Consider the following 21,135-nt stretch of genomic DNA (forward strand, 5'->3'; position numbering starts at 1 on the left):
GATCTTTATTAACTGTTCAACTTTTACATGAATATGATGTTATTGAAAATACCATAGTTTGGGTCAGGCACACCTTAGTCTTCTAACTGACATCTCTGTACTTGAATATTTTAAAGAGGTCTTGTGCAACAGAGTTGCCTAATGCAATATGTCATTTGGTTTCTTGATTGCTGATTCTGAGTGTTGATACTTGATCCGAACAAAATGAAGTCTTTGACCACTTCAGTCTTTTCTCCATTTATATTAATGTTATTTATTGGTCCAGTGGTGACGGTTTCTGTTTTCTTTACATTGAGGTGCAACCCATACTGAATGCTGTGGTCTTTGATCTTCATCAGTAAGTATTTTAAGTCTTGAATGAAATTAGCAACCAAGGAATCATGAGCCACACAAGCTAAAGCGTTTGCCTAGTCAATAAAGCACAGGTAAACATATTTCTGGTATTCTCTGCTATCAGCCAAGGTCTATCAGATGTCAGCAATTATGTCCTTCATTCCATGTCCTCCTCTGAATCTGGCTGGAACCCACCAGTTGCTCCTTGGAAACCCTATACGGGGTCACCATGCATCATAACCAACTCTATAGCACCTAACAACAACAGCAATAACAATATATGGTGGTGGTTGTTGTGAGAACGATGAGGCTTTATATACATTAAGTTATTTAAGTACCTTCAATTGGATTCCAACTCATAGTGACCCTCCTCATAGGAGCGGCTGGGTGAGTTTGAACCACCAACCCTGTGGTTCAAATTGACCTTGTGGTTCAGATTCCATGTGTATATTTGTTGTTAAGTGCTGTCAAGTCAGTTCCAACTCAGAGCAATCCTGTATATATGAGGAGCAACTGATGAATTTGAACTGCCAACCTTGCAGTTCAAATTGGCCTTCATGTCCAGTACTTATCCTGGTGTGGTTCTGTATGAGAGTCCTGGTGTTTTCTATGTAAGAGAAGCACTGGAATGCAAGGTTAGTTTGAATACGATGGTTGTTCAAACCCACAAGCCACTTCCTGGAAAACCTATAAATGGTCTCTCTGACACAGAAGGTACTCAAAGGAACTTAACACCAAAGATTTGTTAAGTGTCATTGATCCAGTTCTGACTCACAGTGGCCCTGTATAGGGTTTCTGAGGTTTTAAATCATTGCAGGAGCAGAACATGTCACCTTTATCCTGTGGAATGCTAGGTGAGCTGGAACATTGGACCTTGTGATTCACCATCCAATACTTATTGTATGGGGCCACCGGGCTCTATATACATTGCTGTTATTGAGTGCTGTTGAATTGGTTCCAACTCATAGCCACCCTGTACAGGGTTTCCAAGGCATGACTGGTAAGTTTGTACCACCTACCTAGCAGTTAGCAGTCCAGTGCTTATCCTACAGCACCATACCAGGATTCCAAATATATATAAATGTTAGGTGTCAACAAGTTGATTCTGACTCATAGAGACCGTATAGGATAGAGCAGAATTTCCCCATAGAATTTCCTACACTGATATCTTTATGGATGCAAATTATTTGGTCTTTACTATAGATATCCCATATCTGACCATACTCATAGAATCATAAAATGTCAGGGATAAGAAGGATACCATAAAGATCATCCAATCCTTATCATCAAACATCAAACATCAAGAACTAAATTGAGACCTTCTCCTTAGCATAATTTGAAAACAGAAAGAATTATGTAGGTAGTAATATTCTCAGTATGTGATTAAATATTACTTCAGGTCTTGCCAAGTGACTTTTAAATTACCTAACATAAATCCATGATAGGTATGCTACACATTTCTGGAGGAATCTAAGGCTCTGGAATGATCAGCAATAAAGATATTTAGCGAGAGAGAAGAGAACAGATACTCACAACACGCTTGCACACATGGCACACTTGTTCCCATGAATTTTTCCATCTGGGCCACGAACAGGATCATTCTCTCTAGTACATATGAGCATTCCGTATCTCACTTGGTCCCGAAATTCACTGCAGAGTTCCTTGAAAATAAGAACATATTGTCTCAGAATTAGTTTCTATCTTTCCGGCATCTTTTCCTCTTGTTGTTGTTGTTGTTGTTAAGTGCCATCGAGTCGATTCTGACCCATAGCAACCCTGTATAGGGTTTCTGAGGAGAAACTGGTGAGCTTGAACTGCCTACCTTGCAGTTCAAATGGCTTTGCAGTCTGGCGCATTAACCCACAGCACCACACCAGGACTCCTCTTACAGGGTATGAAATATTACAGTTTTGTTGTGGTGGTTTGTTCTTAAGAATATGAGAAGAACAAGATGGAGGCAGAAACAAGTATTGTCCCTGGAGAAACTGACACCTTTCTATGAATGTGTTGTTAAAATCCAGGGATGGGGATTGTTGCTGGCTTTTAATCAAGGGAGTAGCAATAGGAGTGATGTTGAGGAATCTTCTGGGACCACTTAGAAAACCTAAAAGAACTTGGCAACTGACCAGGTATGATGGATAAAATAAATTTTCAGTTCTAAATCACCAATAATAATAGTAATTAAGCATTTAAATGGTGCCAACTTACAGGAAAAGTTATTAAGAAAGTAAAGTCGATTAAAGACAAACTTTTTAACTATGTCAACTTATTCCAAATAATGATAGGTTTGTACTTTCTGCTGTTGTTAGGAAATAAAATAAATAAATAAAATCTTGTAAACCTTCACCAAAAATGCAATCAAGTTTGCTTTTTAAAAATTATAAAACCTGTATATAGAAATCTCATGAGAGTAACCCAGCATTTACACACAGACTTTGCTGGGCAACCTGTAAAATTTCAAAAGCATGGTGGTGGTGGTTGTGTGCCACCAAGTAGGTTTCAACTGATAGCAGCATTTCATAGGGTTTTTAAGGCTGCAAATCTTTATGGAAGCAGAAAATCCTCATCTTTCTCCCAAGGAGAAGATGATAGATACTAATTGATGGTCTTGTGGTTAGCAGTCCAGCTCATAATTCACTATGCTTCCAGGACATTGGAGTTCTGGTTTGGTGCTGTGGGTTAATACACTGAACTGCAAAGTCAGTTTGAACCACAAGGTCGGCAGTTTAAGCTCACCAGGTGCTGCTTGAAAACCCTATACAGGGTCACTGGAGGTTGGAACCTATTTAACAACAATAACAGCACTTAACAACAACAACAACAACAACAACAACCAGGAAATTGGGGGGTGAAACAAAGTTTAAACATCAGAAGACTTTCTTACTATGTTAATTGGATGTGAGAAAACTATATCTTTCTCTATAATGGTAACAAAGATCAAATATGATAATATATGTGAATTTAAAAAATTACATTAATGTGAATAATAGCAATTGTGTACTCTATTTGAAATGATAGAGGTGTTATTGGCATAAAGTTAAATTAGGAAACTGCAAAAAATAATATTAATAATTGGAATAAAACAAATTTCAGAAAAACTAAACATGGGAAATATACTTACAAAGTTAACACTTCATTTTTATTAAATTTGTCTGAAAATTTGAAAAATTATAAAATAAAGGTGGCACTCTGGAAAATTCTAATCCAGATAATTTTTTTTCAGATTACAAAGTATATTTTTATTATTTATCTCAGGCATGAAAAATGAGCAAAATAACACTTGTAATTGTGAACTCTAAAGAATGCGTTTGTATAGAAAAATGACAGGGCATAGCATTAGCATCTCTGGGGAAATTACCTTTGTAGCTTCTCTTTTAGCCTTTGTTCTTGCTCTTTCTTGTTGTTGACTATAAGAATGGGGAAGGAGGGAAAAAGGAAGAAATCGATCTTAGTGGAGTAAGTACATCCTTGACATTCAAAGGTTGATTATTTATCTCATTGACTATTATCAAGCAATCTCAAAGATCTGCCCATAGGTGTTTGTCATTTTATTGGGTGATAAACTAAAATTAAGCACCCACCTCAAGAGCCTGGCATACAAAAGTAAATTCCTTAATCAGTAAACCTATTTAACATTTCAGCATCTCTTGTTGTTAGGAGCCATTGCACATTAGCTCTGATTCATAGTGGACCTACGCACAACAGAGCAAAACACTGCCCAGTCCTCACAATTGTTATTACCCCTGAACCCATTGCTGCCACCACAGTGCCAATTCATCACCTTGCAGTCTTCCTCTTTTCCTATGATCTACTATTTTACCTAGCAAGATGTCTTTCTCTAGGGACTGATTCCTCCTAATAACATGTCCTAAGTATGAGAGATGAAGTCTCCTCATCCTGGCTTCCCAAGAGGATTCTGGCTAAACGTATTCTTAGAGAGATTTGTTTGTTCTTCTGGTAGTTCATGGTACTTTCAGTATTCTTCTCAAACACCATGATTCAAATGAATCAATTCTTCTATGGTCTTCATTACTCATTGTCCCAACTTTCACATGGATATAAGGCTATTGAAAATACAATGTTTTTGGTCATGCACACCTTATTCCTTAAACACATCTTTGCTCTTGAAAACTGTATAGAGATCTTGTACGGCAGATTTGCCTAGTGCAATATGTTGTTTGATTTCTTGACTGCTGCTTCCATTTGTGTTGATAGTGGATCCAAGCACAAGAAAGTCTTTGACATCTTCAATCGTTTTCTCCATTTATCATGATGCTATTTGTTGGTCCCATTGTAAGGACTTTTACTTTCTTTGCTGAAATCCACAGTGAAGGATGTGGTCATAGATCTATATCAGTAAATATTTTAAGTCTCTTCACTTTCAGCAAGCCAGATTGTATCATCTACATATTGAAAGTTGTTAAGGAATCTTCTTCTAATCCTGATGTCACAATCTTCTTCATATAATCCAGCTTGTCAGATTATTTGTTCAGTACACAGATTAAATAAGCATGATGAAAGAATACATCCCCGGCACACACTTTTCTTAATTTTAATCCATTCAATGTCCCCTTGTTTTGTTCAAATGACTGACTTTTGGTCTATATACAGGTTCCTCATGAGCATACATATTTTGGAATATCCAATTCTTTGCAATGCTATCAATAGCTTGTGATAATTCACACAATTGAAAGCCTTTGAATAGTTAATAAAGCACAGGTAAACATTTTTATGGTATTCTCTGCTTTTAGTGAAGATCCATCTGACTTCAACAGTGATGTCCCTTGTTCCACGTTCTCATCTAAAACCAGCTTGAACCTCTGGCAGTTCCCTATCAATGTACTGTTGCAGCTATTTTTGATCTTTAGCAAAAACTTTCTTGCATGTGTAATTAATGATATTGTCCAATGATTTCTGCATTCTATTGTATCTCCTCTCTTTGAAAAGGAAACAAATACGGATTCCTTACAATCAATTAGCCAGGTAGCTGTCTTCAAGAGTTACAAAGCAGTTTTATTTTAAACGATTTTTGTAAAGCTTTGAACACTGAACAAAAGTCAAATATACAAAATATGGCATGAAACTAGTGTTGCTAATAATACAAATTTTGTCCAATAGGTTAATATTTTCAATTTTTTCTTTGTATGAAAACTGAGGTATGTAATAACTACCATATTAAGTTGTATATTTATCATTCTATGGTTGATCATGACAAACTATGGACAACATTGTGAAGTATGAGTATTCCAGAGCACTTAATTGTGCTCATGAGGAATCTGTACCAGGACCAAGAGGTAGTTGTTCTAACAGAACATGGGAACACTGAATGTTTTAAAATTAAGAAAGGTGTGCAACAAGGTTGTATTCTTTCACCATACTTATTCAACCTGTATGCTGAGCAAATCATCCGAGAAGTTGGGTTCTATGAAGAAAAATGTGGCATCAGGATTGGAGGAAGACTCATTAACAATCTGCAATATGTAGATGATACAATCTTGCTTGCTGAAAGTCAAAAGGACTTAAAACATTTACTTATGAAGATCAAAGAGCACAGCCTTTGGTATGGATTACATCTCAATGTCAAGAAAACAAAAATCCTCACCACTGAATCAATAAACAACATTCTTATCAACGGAGAAAAGACTGAAGTTGTCAAGGACTTCATTCTTCTTGGATCAACTATCAACACTCATGGAAGCAGCAGTCAAAAAATCAAATGATGCATTGCACTAGGAAAATCTGCTGCACAAGACCTTTTTAAAGTGTTGAAGAGCAAAGATGTCAGCTTGAGGACTAAGGTGTGCCTGACCCAAGCCATGGTATTTTCAATAACCTCATATATATGCAAAAGCTGGACAGTGAATAAGGAAGACTGTAGAAGAATTGATGCTTTTGAGTTACGGTGTTGGAGAAGAATATTGAAAGTGCCATGGGATGCCAAAAGAACCAACAGATCCATTTTGGAAGAAGAGCAGCCAGAGCACTCCTTGGAGGCCAAGATGGCCAAATTTTGTCTCTTATACTTTGGACATATTGTCAGGAGGGACCAGTAGCTGGAGAAGGAGATCATGTTCGGTAAGGTGGAATGTCAGAGAAAGAGAGGAAGACCCCCCCCCAATGAGATGGATTGGCCAAGGGGCATCATCGATGGATTCAAGTGTGGCAACAATAATGAGGTTGGCTCAGGGTCAGGCAATGTTTCATTCTGCTGTGCATAAGGTCAGTATGGGTTGGTACCGACTCAATGGCACCTAACAACAACAACAACAAACAAATGTCTTGGTAATTAAGTAGCATACTAAGACCATAAATCAAGCTGTGACCTCTGTGTCAAAGGCTTATTATTCTCCAGTGATTGGAAAAGTCCATTTTTATGTGTGTGCTATGGGGCTGAGGTCAGTCTACAGAAACAGAATAGGTTAATAAAAAGAGTTTTTTTTTTTGCTCTTGTCAGGTTTTCTACTATATTGGACTATATTGGAGGATTTGAGAATGAAAGTTCAATGATGCAAGGGTTCAATAATTTTACATGTCATCAAATGAAAAAAAATTCTTAAGAATACAATGGTGGCATATAATTTTACTGTTATAGCGCAATCCTTAAATGAATTAAATGACTTTGTTTCACAGAAAAATACTATAAAAATGCCTTTACCAACATATTTAGTCTTCACTGTCTGAGCAAATCAGTTTCAGTTTCTTCATCATTCTCCATCTGTCGTTTAGTATGATACCTGTTCGGTTGTTGAATTTATAATATCATAGTATTTCAGTCCAGTTTCCCTCTCCGTATTTCCTCATACCACTTCTCAGGTTCTTGTCTTCTTCCCAAAGCCAGGCCTGTTTTTACCTAACACAATATTTGTCAGAAGTTACTGGCTGATTTTATAATTCCCTTTCTTGAATTCACTTGATCTGCGTATTTTCACTTTCTGTCTTCCACTTTGAACAGTTTCCATTCTTTTCTCTTTCTTATTAAGATCTTGTAGTTGGCTTCCATGGTCAAACTTAGATAAAAAGAGATTCTTATGAGACCTCAATACAGATCCCGTACGTACGCTCTGAGGAATCAGTTACTGCAGACTGTTTGTCACTAACACATTCTAGTATATCCAAATTAACTTGAGTTTCCATTTCAATATCATTGCTGTTAGGTTTATCTTGAGACGTTAGTCTTCTTGTTCTTTTACGTTTCACAACTTTTGCAGCTGCCTATATTTAAAAAGTTGATGATTTTTCATTTAGCACATAATTCACATAACTCTTTATTTTTTCCATCATGTGGTTGTAGCTGAAGTGTTGAAAAGTAGAATGGAAGGCATCTTTCTGAGAGATTATCGCCAACAATTTTCTTTTTAAAGGTGACAAGAATTTAGATCATCAAATATTCTTTCAAAGACTTCTTTTGCTTCCTTAAAATTACAATTTTCCATACAAACAGCTATTGCCTGAATTTTAATTAGATTCTGTATTTCTTCATGAAGTTTGTCATGTTCAATTGACTCCCAAATAACCAGGGCTGATTCCAAGGATGTTATTCGCTCGTCACTTTCAAACTGCGTGTCACAGGATTTTCCTGCTGCAATTCTTGTCAAAAACTGACATATGTATATAGTTCTCAATTGCTAAGCAGTTAGACTGGCCAATCCAAGAATAATAGCCTCGGTGCTGTCGCGGCTCTGGTGGACGTCCACGGAGCAGCCCTCGACGAAAGCACGGCTAAGAGGGAGGGAGAGGAAATCTAGCATCCAGCTGGTGGCCACGGTCTCAGCCTCGGCCACCAAGTCTGCATACTTTTCCTCTTCTGTGTTCCCCATCTATGTCTGACACTCGAGTTGCTGCTCTCCAATATCTCCTGCGGTTTCTGCTCCTCTGCAGCATCCGCATTCTTTCCGTCTGCACATCCCCAAGGACTCAAAGACAGTAAATTTGCAACCTCCCCTGTGTTAAACCCGCTTGCACGTGCTTTCCCCTTCCATCTTCTTTTGATACTTTCTCCATCATTCAATATTGTGCCTATGTTGATGTTGTTAAGTACTGTCACGGTCGAGTTGGTTCCAACTCATGATGATCCTGTTTGTGGTTTCTGAGGAGCAGCTGGTGGGTTTGAAACACTGACCTTGGGGTTCAAACAGACCTTGAGGTCCAGTGCATTATCATGAAGTGCCACTCCAGGACTCCATTTTGGCCATAGAATCCTTCAATATTGAAGGTCGAGGATTGAATTTTTTCTTCAGTTCGTTCAACTTTAGAAATATTGAGCATATTCTTTCTTTTTGGTTTTCTAATTCCAGGTCTTTGCATATTTCATTAAAATACTTGATTTTGTCTTCTTGAGTTGCCGTTTGACATTTCTGTTCTGTACTGCAATAATACTTTCTTAAAAGGAGCTCCTGTAGCATTGTTGTTGTCAGGTGCCATCGAGTCAGAACCGACTCATAGTGACCCCATGCACAGCAGAACAAAAAAATGTCTGATCCTGAGCCAACCTCACTACCGCTGCCACACTTGAGTCCATCAATGCTGCCACCTGGCCGATCCATCTCATTGATGGTCTTCCTCTTTTTCTCTGACCCTCCATCTTACCAAGCATGATATCCTTCTCCAGCGACTGTTCCCTCCTGACAATATGTCCAAAGTATGAGAGACGGAGCTTAGCCATCTCGGCCTCCAAGGAGCACTCTGGCTGCACTTCTTCCAAAACAGATCTATTGCTTCTTTTGGCAGTCCATGGCACTTTTAGTATTCTTCTCCAACACCATAATTCAAAGGCATCAATTCTTCTGCAATCTTCCTTATTCACTGTCCAGCTTTCGCATCCATATGAGAAGAAGCTCCTGTAGCATAGTAGTTACAAATCAGGCTGCCATCCTCAAGGTCAGCAGTTCGAAACTACGAGCCGTTCCTCCGGAGAAAGATGAGGTTTTCTACTCCTACAAATCCTCAGAAACCCTCTTCAGGGTCACTATGAGTTGGAGTTGACTCCACGGCACATAACAACTACATATATTTATATATTTACACCTGTAATAACTTCTTATACAGTGAACATATTTGGTCTCTGGGGGGCAGTATAACAATAGTTTAGAGGACAGACTCTGGAATTGGATTAGATAAGGAACACAAACAAGTGCCTTATAATTTTTGTGCCTTGGTTTCTTCATTGTGGGTAGGGGAAAAGCAGAGGAAAGGTAATAAGGGTATCTTTCTCATAAGATAGGTGTGAGCATTAAATGGGTTGATACATGTAAAAGGATTGAAATAGAATCTATCACACATTAAAGTGATTGACAAAAGTGATATGTGATTAATATCATCACCACTGTCATCATTAAGGAAGGCATACTTTCCCGAAACAGACATCTCAAAGAAATAAGTGAGAGTGATCGTTAACATAAACCATCTTGTAAATAGAGTTTAGTGGACTGGGCCATAACTAGACTATAACACACAAAAATCAATCACATTCTATAAAAAGCATTAAACAGTTTTTAAAAACGTTTCTTGTTGTTAAGATTTGTGGAGTCAGTTCTGACTCACAGTGACCCTGTATAGGGATTCCAAGAATCAATGTGGATTTGAACCACCGACCTCACAGTTAATAGTGCTTATCCTACAGCATCACACCAAGAGTCCTAATCTCCTTGCTCATTAATCAAATTAAATTTCAGTAAAAAGATTTTCTTGTTCTTTCTTTCTCTTGACTATAAGGAACAGAAAAAGGAAGAAAAAGGATATTAATAAAATAGATAGAGTACATCCTTAGCACTCATACGTTGACTGTTCATTGACTTGACTATTTTCAAGTAATGTGGAGTAATTCCATGTCAGAGTGTGAGACTCTTGAGAAGGGAAGACTGATTCTAACATCTCCATAAACTATGAGGCAACAAACTTTCTTTCTGAAAAAATTATTATTATAATGATAGGAGAAACTTACTGAAAAAACTCCAAAACAAGCAAGTTTTACTTTCTTTCCTTTTCTTTTCTTTTTCTTTTTAACATTAATACTGACTTAAACCTTACCACAAATCTACAATGATTAAAAAATCTAACCAGCATTTTCTTCTCACATGGGGAATTATCTAAAGAGGAGTAGAGTTGACCACTAGGTGGTAGAATTATTTTCTTTGACTGAAAGATTCATGTAATGCTGTGAAGTGACTTCAAGTTAATTCTGACTCATAGTGAAACTGTATAGGATTTCTGAGAGTAGCTGGTGGGTTTGAACTGCTGAGCTTGAGGTTGGTAGTCCCATTCTTATCCTACAGCACCACACCAGGATTCATATAAAGGTGAAGAAAAAAAGACAAACGCAAGTCTCAAATACAGGCAGAAAGCACTAAGAGAAATCCAGAAAGGCCTTGATAAATTATTATGTGCTGCCTACACCTTGGAGTTTTAGTGTGGCACTGCAGGATAATGCACTGGACCAAAAGGTCAATTTGAACCACAAGGTTGATTGTTCAAAACCACTAGCCACTCCTCTGAAACCCAGTACAGGGTCCTATGAGTCAGCACTGAATCCACAGCACTTAACAACAACACCTAGAGTGAGAAACATGATTTTCTTTATCCTTATGGTATGTATCTTGGACTGACATTTCCATATCATTCTCATTGTCTCTAGTTCTTAGTTTTGTTTTGTTTTTTTCCCTCTGTGACTTGAGGTAACATAGAGCCTACTCCATATGTTTATTGTGAAGAATGAAAGAAATAAGAGCAAAGCTCTTAAAAAGTACTGGACAATAACTGGATTATTTAAAATTTTTGTTACAATTATTATATTGCTATAATCGTGACGTTAATAAAATAGCATTTTAATACTTCCATGGCTCAAATTCTATAAGAAACTCTGCTGAATTATATTGCTATCTGTCAGAAAAGATTGAATAACTGAACCCTTTCATACATTCTCAGCATATAGAAAATAAATTAGAATAGTTCTGTGTCAATGATCAAAAGACACCAGAAAAATCATCACCTCTTATGTGAGAAGACATATCATACCTATCCTAAAGTCAGATTTTGAGTCCCCTATAAATGGGCACCTAACTTCTATGGATCAGGAGGGACCAGTCCCTAGAGAAGGTCATCATGGTTGATAGAGTGGAAGGTCAGTGAAAAAGAGGAAGAACCTCAACAAGATGGATTGGCACAGTGGAAGCAACAATGGGCTCAAGCATAGCAACAATTCTGAGGATGGGGCAATACCGGGCAGTGTTCGTTCTGTTGGGCACAGGGTCACTATGAGTTGGAGCCAATTCAACACACCTAACAACAACTGCTATGGAACAAAATCATCACTCTTGAAGCTGTCTGTCTCTATTCTATTACAAAGTTTATCTTCATGTGGAACTCAAATCTGTCTTCCTGTATCTCTTGCTCACTCTAATTCTATTCTTGAGGTAACATAGATGAGTAAGAAGAAAGGTTATTGTTGTTGTTAAATGCTGTCAAGTCAGTTATGATTCATAGCAACCCTGTATAAGGTTTCCAAGGAGTGGCTAGTAGGTTTGAACTGCCAGCCTCATGGTTAGTAGCCCAGTGCTGATACTACAGCAACAGCACCACATCAAGAAGAAAGATAGTGAACTGGAAAAAATCCCATACATTTTTCCATGTATCATACTAATATTTTATGTGGGGCTGTAGGAAAAGCACTGGACAACAGGTCATTTTGAACTGCAGGGTCAATTGTTCAAACCCACTAGCCACTCCTCAGAAACCCTATACAGGGCTGTTATGAATCAGAACCAATTCAATGGGAGTTAATGAACAACAACAAAGTGCTCCTGACTCAAACTATGATATTCTCAATTCCTTCTTGTTCATATGAAAACTGGACAATGAAAAAGAAATATCAAAAAAGAATTGATGCCTCTGAATTATGGTTTTGGCAAAGAATATTAAATGTATCACGGAATGGCAGAAAAATGAATACATTTGTGTTGGGAAAAGTATAGCTGAACGTTCCTTAGAAGTGCAGATAGCAAGATTTTGTGTCATGTAGTTTGGACATGTTATCAGGAGGCACAAATGTCTGAAGAAGGACATAATGCTTGGTAAAGTAGAGGATCAATGAAAATGAAAAAAAGGAAGACACCAGTGAGATGAATTGGCACAATGACTTCTACCACAGGCCCAAATAGAGCAAAGATTATGAGGATGGTAGTAGCCTGGGCAGTGTTTTGCTCTGTTGCACACAAAAGTGTCACTGTGAGTTAGACCGATTCAAGGACATCTAAAAATAACTATCAACTTTTCATAATCCAAGGTATAATCCTTCAGAAAATTGAAAGTATTTGGCAAGATTACCATGAAGTTATCTCTTCTCTGGATGTCTTCTGAAATGTCCTAAAAGAATTACTCGGAATTTTTTTTGTTTTTGTTTTTAACCACTGTATTAGTTATCATCTGAAAACTCTCTACTTGCTTCTTAGGTGTTGTTGTTTTTATTTTGTTTGTTTGTTTTTTAATTTCTTTAAATATGACACTCAAAACTGAAAGTTACACACTTAAAAGGAAAATGCATTAATCATCATTGTTGGAAACCTTCCCATAGCAGTTCCCTCTCCCTGCTGGCTCAGAAGCACTGTAGTTGGTGTTTAACTCACAAGAGGGTGTCACACATGGAGCAAGTATTTCCATGCATTTTCCCATCTGGGCCTTCAATGGGGTCATTCTCCCTGGTGCAGAGAAGCCGTCCATCCTTCATAAATTTGCGATATTCAGTGCACAACTCCTGTGAAATAGAGAAAGAAAGATGGAGGTGTTAAACCTAGATTGGATCAGGTTGTGAAAACTAGTTGAAGACTTTAGGGGATTTGTTTTTTTTCTTAAGTGGAGGTCAGCAATTGGTTTATTTTATATTTATTCTTAACTGAGGAGCTATGGATATCTTTGAGTACCTAATAAAAACTGATGTGGCGCTGCAGGATAATACACTGGACCTTAAGGTCAGTTTGAACTGTAAGATCGGTGGTTCAAACTTACCAGCCATTCCTTGGAAACTGTATACAAGGTTACTATGAATTGGAACTGACTCGGTGGCACTTAACAACAACAACAACAATAAAAACTAGCAAGTCCTGGTGTGCTGCTGTAGAATATGCACTGGACCTCAAGGATAGTTTGAGCCACAAGGTCATGGATTCAAACTTACCAGTCGCTCCTTGGAAACCCTATACAGGGTTGCTATGAGTTAGAATGGACTCGATGGCACTTAACAACAACAATGTCAATAAGAAATAGAGTCATTGTGTGGCACTGCAGAATAAGCACTGAAATGCTAACTTCAAGGTCAGCAGTTCATACCCACCAGCCACTCTTGGAAACCCTATAAACGGTAGCTATGATTTTAAACCAATTTGGCAACACACCACAACAATGATAAAAACTATGACATTCAACTGAGAAATAGTCACACATTGAGTATCCACATTCAAACAACACACAAACTATAGAGAAGTTTCAAATAGCTTCAAGGAGTTTATCAGTTTCCTAAATATCATCTATGGAGTCCCAAGCACATATGTCCCTGACTTGTTCAATAAGGTTCACTAACCTCAAACGAAGCTATATTCGCAGATTGTCTTTTATTTCTTGATTCAATTTCCTTCTTTTTCTTTGCTTCTTCTTCTGCTTGGCTAAACAAGAATAATCGCAAAAGAGGTGAGTAAGAATCATAGAATTTCTACATTAATACTAATTTCAAATAGTACTTAATAATTGTAATTAATGTTGATTAAATTCATGCTGTGTGCCTAGCTGTGTGCTCATACTATTAACACTTCACAACTGCTTGTAGCGGAAACTTTTGCTATATCCCTACTTTACAGATAAGGAAACTGATTCTAAAAAGAATGCAAAACTTGCCCAAGGACACACAGCTAATAAGTACTATCAGCACTGGACTGTGAACCATAAGACCAGAAGTTCAAACCCACTAGCTGCTCCTTAGAAACCCTGTACAGGGTTGCTATGAGTCAGAACCAGCTCGATGGCACTTAAAAACAACAGCAACAAGGATTTAAACCTAGTCAAGAGGTGTTCTTCTAAACTTCCGATGTGTTACATTATCACTGATGACTATCTAGTCTTTGCATTAATTGTGTCAGTGACTTCTCTACCTAAATCATCTGCGACACCCATGTTTCTTTCCAACTCTGAAACCCTCAAATCGTAGAAAGTTCTTCCTAGTATTGAAACGGAGAGTGAGAAACTAAGTGCACCAAGAAATTTTCGCTTGGCCAAAGTAAAATGAAATACAGACAGTCATAAAAGTTATAGTTAAAATATAGCTTCGTTCATAACTACCTGTTAAAGTCAATTACTACTCTATAGTTAATTTTATGTTTTAGAGATTAATCATGTCTTCTTTTAATTAGTAGCTAATGTGGTGCTGTAGGATAAGCACTGGACACAGATCGGTTTGAATTGCAAGGTCAGCAGTTCAAACTCACCAGCTGCTCCTTGGAAACCCTATACAGGGTTGATATGAGTCAAAACTGACTCAACAGCACTGAATAACAACAATCCCCATTCTAAGGACTATCCCTGGAAGGGGAAAACAGCAGTATATTTATTGTGAAGGCCACTGATGACCACTGCTATGAAAAAACTAACCATACTAACAACAGGTCCAGAACACTCAGCAAGACTTGAGAAAAAGCGACAAAGAAGTTTCTGAAATTCCTTAGCCTCCTCTTCTATGCCTGAGATCCCTATACATCCTCCCCCTCATTTTCCCTCCAGAGGACAGATCTGGGAGTTTTCCACTTCTATGTCCTCCGGGGTATCAATACTCAATAAACACTTTGCTCTTTGCTGTGAGTCCTGGCTCTGAATATTGGCTACATCAGCAGTGGGTGATAAAGTACCATTTCCCAGTTACCTTATTGAGCCAGAACCTACTTTCCACAGCTTTCACTTTCACCCATAGAAACAGCCTAGAACTGCCCTGTTTCCACATTTAAAAGGAAAACTACTTGGATATTTAAAGAAGTCGTAACAATCAATCCTCAAGGGCACTTAACAACAACAATTTTCAAAGGATATGGTTTTATATGTTTATCCAATCATAGTTTCTTCTAAATATTTTCTTTTTTTTTTTTTATTTTCTGATTTGAGTGACCATCACATAATTAAACACAGAAATGAAGTTGAAAAGATCAAACCCTGCCCATTTTCCCAGTTTCAGCACCACTTACAAGAAGGCCTCACACATGGAACAGCTGTTGCCGTGCATTTTCCCATCAGGGCCCTGGATGGGGTCATTCTCTCTGGTGCAAGGGAGTTTTCCATTCCTCATAAAGTTTCGGTATTCACTGCATATCTCCTTCCAAGATAAACAAAAGAAGTTAGACATATATTTCATTCTTCTTCATATTAGAATTTAGAAAACACTACATTGGCAAGATCAAAGATTTGAGCTTTCAATATGGATTACAACTCAACATAAGGAAAACAAATATCCTCATAGTTGGACTAATAAGTTACAATGAAGATTGAAGTTGTCAAGGGTTTCATTTTACTTGGATCCACAATCAACATCCAAGGGTGGAGCAGTCAAGAAATCAAGTGACATATTGCATTGGGCAAATCTGGGACAAAAGACTGCTTTAATGTGTTAAAAAGCAAAGATACCAATTTGAGGTCTAAGGAGCACTTGATCTAAGTTATGGTATTTTCAATTGCTTCATATGCATGCAAAAGCTGAACAATGCACAAGAAAAACAAAAGAAGAACTGAAGCTTTTGAATTATGATGTTGACAAAGAATATTGAGTATACCATGAACTTCTAGACAATCAACACATCTGTCTTGGAAGTACCATCAGAATCCTCTATAGGAACAAAGATGGCAAGACTTTATGTGCTTTGGACAAGTCATCAGGAGAGATCAGTCACTGAAGAAAGACTTCAGGCTTGCTTTATATAGAGGATCAGCTAAAGAGGAAGACTTTCAGTGAGATGTATTAACCTAATGGCTACATGATGGTCTTGAACACAGCTATGATTGTGAACATGGCACAGGACCAGGCAATATTTCATTCTGCTGCACACTAAAACTGACTCAATAGCACTTACCAATAACAACAACATTGGAAAAACTAATGTTATGCCTCTTTGAGCACAAGGTTTTAATTGTGTTTCTCTCACATGTTAACTTTAATTCAACATACAAACCTTATTATTCACTAAACAACAGGAATATATAACACAAAATCATACGTCGTAATATAATAGAAGACTAGTCAAGCAAATTCTGTTAAAATCTAGATAATATAAAAGGTACAAAAAAATCTGAAATTTCAGAGACTGGTACCACAATATCTGATTGTGGAAACCAGGGAACATTTTAGGTAGCAAGAATTATTTAGATGAGATTTTAAAGAGTCAACAGGATCTTCCTAGGTGAAAATAGATTTGGTAATAGATTGTCAAAATAATATAAGCTGTGTAACAGAGGTAAGAATGGAATTGAAGAGACAAATAAACAGATAAAGGTATAGCGAGATGGACATTCACCCTGTAGTTGAGCTATTTGTGGGTTTTAAGTGGAATAGTAGTGTCATCTGATTTTCACAAACATTATTATAGATACATTCAGGAGTCTAGCTGTAGATGAAAGGTAAAACCCTGGAGAAATTTAGGAGAAGTTCATTACCTGAATCATAGACCAAAAAAAAAAAAAACAAACCCACTGCCATCGAGTTCAGTCTGACTCATAGTGACTCCGCAGGGTAGAGGAGAACACAGGGTTTCCAAGACTGTAAATCTTTACCGAAGTAAATTATTTCATCCCCTGCCCCATGGAATGGCTGGGTTCAAATTGCTCACCTTTTGGTAGTCTTTGGTTGACCTTTGGCAGTTTAATCAAAGGGCTTCTTATCTGAACCATTAAGTTTAAATTAAGTGTCATTGAGTCAGTTCTGACTCATGGAAACCATATTTAGGGTTTCTAAGGAGTGACTGGAAGGTTTGAACCACCGACCTTGCTGTTAGCAATCCAGTGCTGATCCTACAGCACTGCACACATCTGAACCATAGGTGACGGCAATTGAGAGGTGTCAATAATTGATATAAGGCTATAAAATCAATATAATAATATTTAAGAAGTAAAATCATACTTTTATTGTGGACTCAAAGTATTTTTATCCAATTCATATGTGAAATTTCAGAAATGCTCATGTGTTGAAAACACACATATAGAATTTCTATGGAAAGTGGTTGTTGTTGTTGTTGTTATGTTAGCAATATCTAATAGCTGCGCCTTATTGATGAAAGCATTTCTAATATTCTTACCTAAAGGAAAAGCTTCATAAATATGTGTGAGTTGATGTGAGCAATTTTGATGTCATTCTAGGATAGGGGGCATTCTGCACATAGGTGCTCTTATGCTCTTCCTGGACATTGGGTCATCTGTGAGGTCATTTTTTTTCAGGACCCAAATGGAGTTAGGCCTGATTTTAGACCTCCTATAATGCTGAGGTGATGCAGGTACTTCTTAAATAATTTATTGTAAATGCAGAATAAGGACTACTTCAATTCTTTCCTTAACTCATATGAAACTTTCAGAATCCTGAAATTTATCCTATAATCTAGTGAGCTTTCAGAATTATTACATATCATTTTGGTTATAATGTGGGGACTTTGGAACTTTCCCCCCCATTTGGATATTGATAAAATTGTATATTCACACTATGTTTTAAAGTTTACAAAGTACATTCTTATTATTTTTTAGTTATTCCTAATGGAGTCGTGGTGTGGTGCTGTGGGCTAATGTGCTGGACTGCAACATCAGCTTGAACCGATTCAACGACACTTAACAACAACAGCAAGTTACTCTTAATAACCCTTAGACTAAGAAAGGCAAGGATTATTAGCCCAGTTTATTAGGACCTAATAATGAGAACAAGGCGCTCTGGTAGCATAGTGGTTATGAATTGGGCTGCGAACCTCAGGGTCAGCAGTTAGAAACTACCAGCTGTTCCATGGGAGAAAGATGAGGCTTTCTGCTCCCGTAAAGATTTACAGCCTCAGAAACCCTATACAGGTTCACTATGAGTCGGAACCGACTCCATGGCACATAACAACAACAACAACAACAAAGAATGAGAACAGTTTAATGACCAGCCCAAAAAGACTTGAATGACAAGCCCATTAGTCTGTAAATGACAGAACTGGATCTAAAACTTAGATGGTCTTTTATTATGTAGTGTGGAGTCCTGGTGTAGCACTGTGGGTTAATGCACTGGACTGCAAGGTCGGTTTGAATCATAAGGTTGGCAGTTCGAGTGCACCAGCTGCTCCTTGGTAGCCCTATAAAGGGTCACTATGAGTCAGAACCAACTCTAAGGCACTTAGCAACAACAAATTACAAAGTGTCAGTTTTAAAGTAGCAAGAGCTAGTCAATCTCCTTGGCATTTCTCTCAATATCAAATACAGATTGAAGAGTTAAAATTTTCTGGGGATTTTTGCAGGATAGCATTCCAGCCATTAGATTATCTGTGATGTGCTGAAATTGTAGTGCCAAGTAGGACTAAATGGATGGATTCCACGCACTGCATATGAGGGTGGGTTTTCAGATTCTCTTTTATTTCTTGCATCTTCTTCAGTCCTTCTCCTTTCTTCAGCTTCTGCTTGGCTGAATGAGAGAGAAAACAAAAGAGATTCATTGGAACTGAAACACTCTTTACTCTGTCCTCCCTCTTTAAAAAGAGAAACTTTGCCCCTCGATCACTACACCATCAGTAAAAAGCAACAAAGCACCCCACCTCTGTTTTTACTTATCTATCTTAAACACTCGTCTGCCAGTTTGTCTTACTGTGGTGGCTTGTGAGTTGCTGTGATTCTGATTGCTATGCCACTGGTATTTTAAATACCAGCAGGGTCACCCATAGTGAACAGTTTTCAGATGAGCTTCCAGACAGACAAACTAGGAAGAGTGACCAACTACTTCTGAATATTTAGTCACTGAAAACCTTATGAATAGCAGAGAAACACTGTCAGATATAGTGCCAGAAAATGAGCCCCTCAGGTTAGAAGGCACTCAAAATGCGACTGGGGAAGAACTGTGTCCTCAAAGTAGAGTTCACCATGATGACGCAAATGGAGTAAAGTACATGGGAGAAAAGACCACGGGACCTTATTTGCTGATGGGGCACAACTCAAAATGAAGAGAAACAGCTGTAAACATCCATTGAAAATCGGAACATGAAATGTACGAAGTATGAATCTAGGAAAATTGGAAGTTGTGAAAAATGAAATGGAACGCATCAACATCGATATCTTAGGCATTAGTGAGCTGAAATGGACTGGTATTGGCCATTTTAAATCTGACAACCAGATGGTTTACTATGCATGGAATGGCAAACTGAAGAGGAATGGTGCTGCATTCATTGTCAAAAAGAACATATCCAGATTAGTCATGAGGTATAATGCTGTAAGTGATATGATAATATCCATGCGCCTACAGGGATGCCCAGTTAATACCACTATTATTCAAATTTACGCACCAACTACTAAAGCCAGTAAGGATGAAATACAAGAATTCTATCAACTTCTTCAATCTGAAATTGATCAAACATGCAATCAAGATGTATTGATCATTACTGGTTATTGGAATGCAAAGGTTGGGAGAAAGAGGAAGGATCAGTGGTTGGAAAATATGGACTTGGTGATAGAAATGATGCTGGAGATTGCATGATAGAATTGTGCAAAACCAATTTGTTCGTTTCAACTACCTTCTTTAGACAGCATAAAAGACAACTATAAACATGGACCTCACCAGATGGAATACATAGAAATCAAATTGACTACACCTGTGGAAAGAGACAATGGGAAAGCTCCATATCATCAGTTAAAACAAGGCCAGGGGCAGACTGTGGAACAGACCATCAATTACTTATATGCAAATCCAAACTGAAGCTGAAGAAAATGAAAACAAGTCCACAGAGAGCCAAAATATGACCTTGAATATATCCCACCTGAATTTAGAGATCATCTGAAGAAAAGACTTGATACATTAAACACTAGAGACCAAACACCAGAATTGTTGTGGGATGAGATCAAGAACATCATACATGAAGAAAGCAAAAAGTCACTGATACGACAAGAAAGAAGGAAAAGGTCAAAATGGATGTCAAAAGAGACACTGAAACTTGCTCTCCAGCATAGAGATGCTAAAGTAAATGGAAGAAATGAGGAGGTTCAAAAGCTGAACAGAAAATTTCAAAGATCAGCTTAAGAAGATAAAGCTAAATATTACAACATGAGTATTCCGGAACACTTAACTGTGCTCATGAGGAATCTGTACCTGGACCAAGAAGCAGTTGTTCAAACAGAACATGGTAATACTGAATATTTTAAAATTTAAAAAGGTGTGCGACAAGATTGTATGCTTTCACCATACTTATTCAACCTGCATGCTCAGTAAATAATCCAAGGAGCTGGGTTATATGAAGAAAAACATGGCATCAGGATTGGAGTAAGACTCATAACAACCTGCGATATGCAGATGACACAACCTTGCTTGCTGAAAGTGAAGAGGAGGACTTAAAACATTTACTGATGAAGATCAAAGAGCACAGCCTTCGGTATGGATTACCTCTCAATGTAAAGAAAACAAAAATCCTCATCACTGGACCAATAAACAACATTCTTATCAACAGAGAAAAGATTGAAGTTGTTAAGGACTTCATTCTTCTTGAATCAACTATCAACATTCAAGGCAGCAGCACTCAAGAAATCAAATGACATATTGCATTAGGTAAATCTGCTGCACAAGACCTTTTT

At 37.6% G+C, this 21,135-nt stretch overlaps 1 protein-coding gene and 1 pseudogene across 1 annotated transcript in view; both read right to left on the reverse strand.

Annotated features, from left to right (window-relative positions):
* Positions 1-21,135, reverse strand: part of SPINK5 (serine peptidase inhibitor, Kazal type 5) — a 117,977-nt gene that overhangs the window by 51,952 nt on the left and 44,890 nt on the right. The window contains exons 12-17 of the mRNA XM_006874516.1: positions 18,904-18,985; positions 15,546-15,673; positions 13,901-13,982; positions 12,951-13,078; positions 3,692-3,740; positions 1,867-1,994 (exon numbers count right to left, since the gene is read on the reverse strand). Of these exons, the coding sequence (XP_006874578.1) occupies positions 1,867-1,994; positions 3,692-3,740; positions 12,951-13,078; positions 13,901-13,982; positions 15,546-15,673; positions 18,904-18,985 (597 nt within the window). The remainder of the gene's footprint in view (positions 1-1,866; positions 1,995-3,691; positions 3,741-12,950; positions 13,079-13,900; positions 13,983-15,545; positions 15,674-18,903; positions 18,986-21,135) is intronic.
* On the reverse strand, positions 6,997-8,237 carry LOC102823921 (annotated as a pseudogene).

Source organism: Chrysochloris asiatica, unplaced genomic scaffold (genome assembly GCF_000296735.1).
Source record: "Chrysochloris asiatica unplaced genomic scaffold, ChrAsi1.0 scaffold00280, whole genome shotgun sequence".
Lineage (NCBI taxonomy): Eukaryota > Metazoa > Chordata > Mammalia > Afrosoricida > Chrysochloridae > Chrysochloris > Chrysochloris asiatica.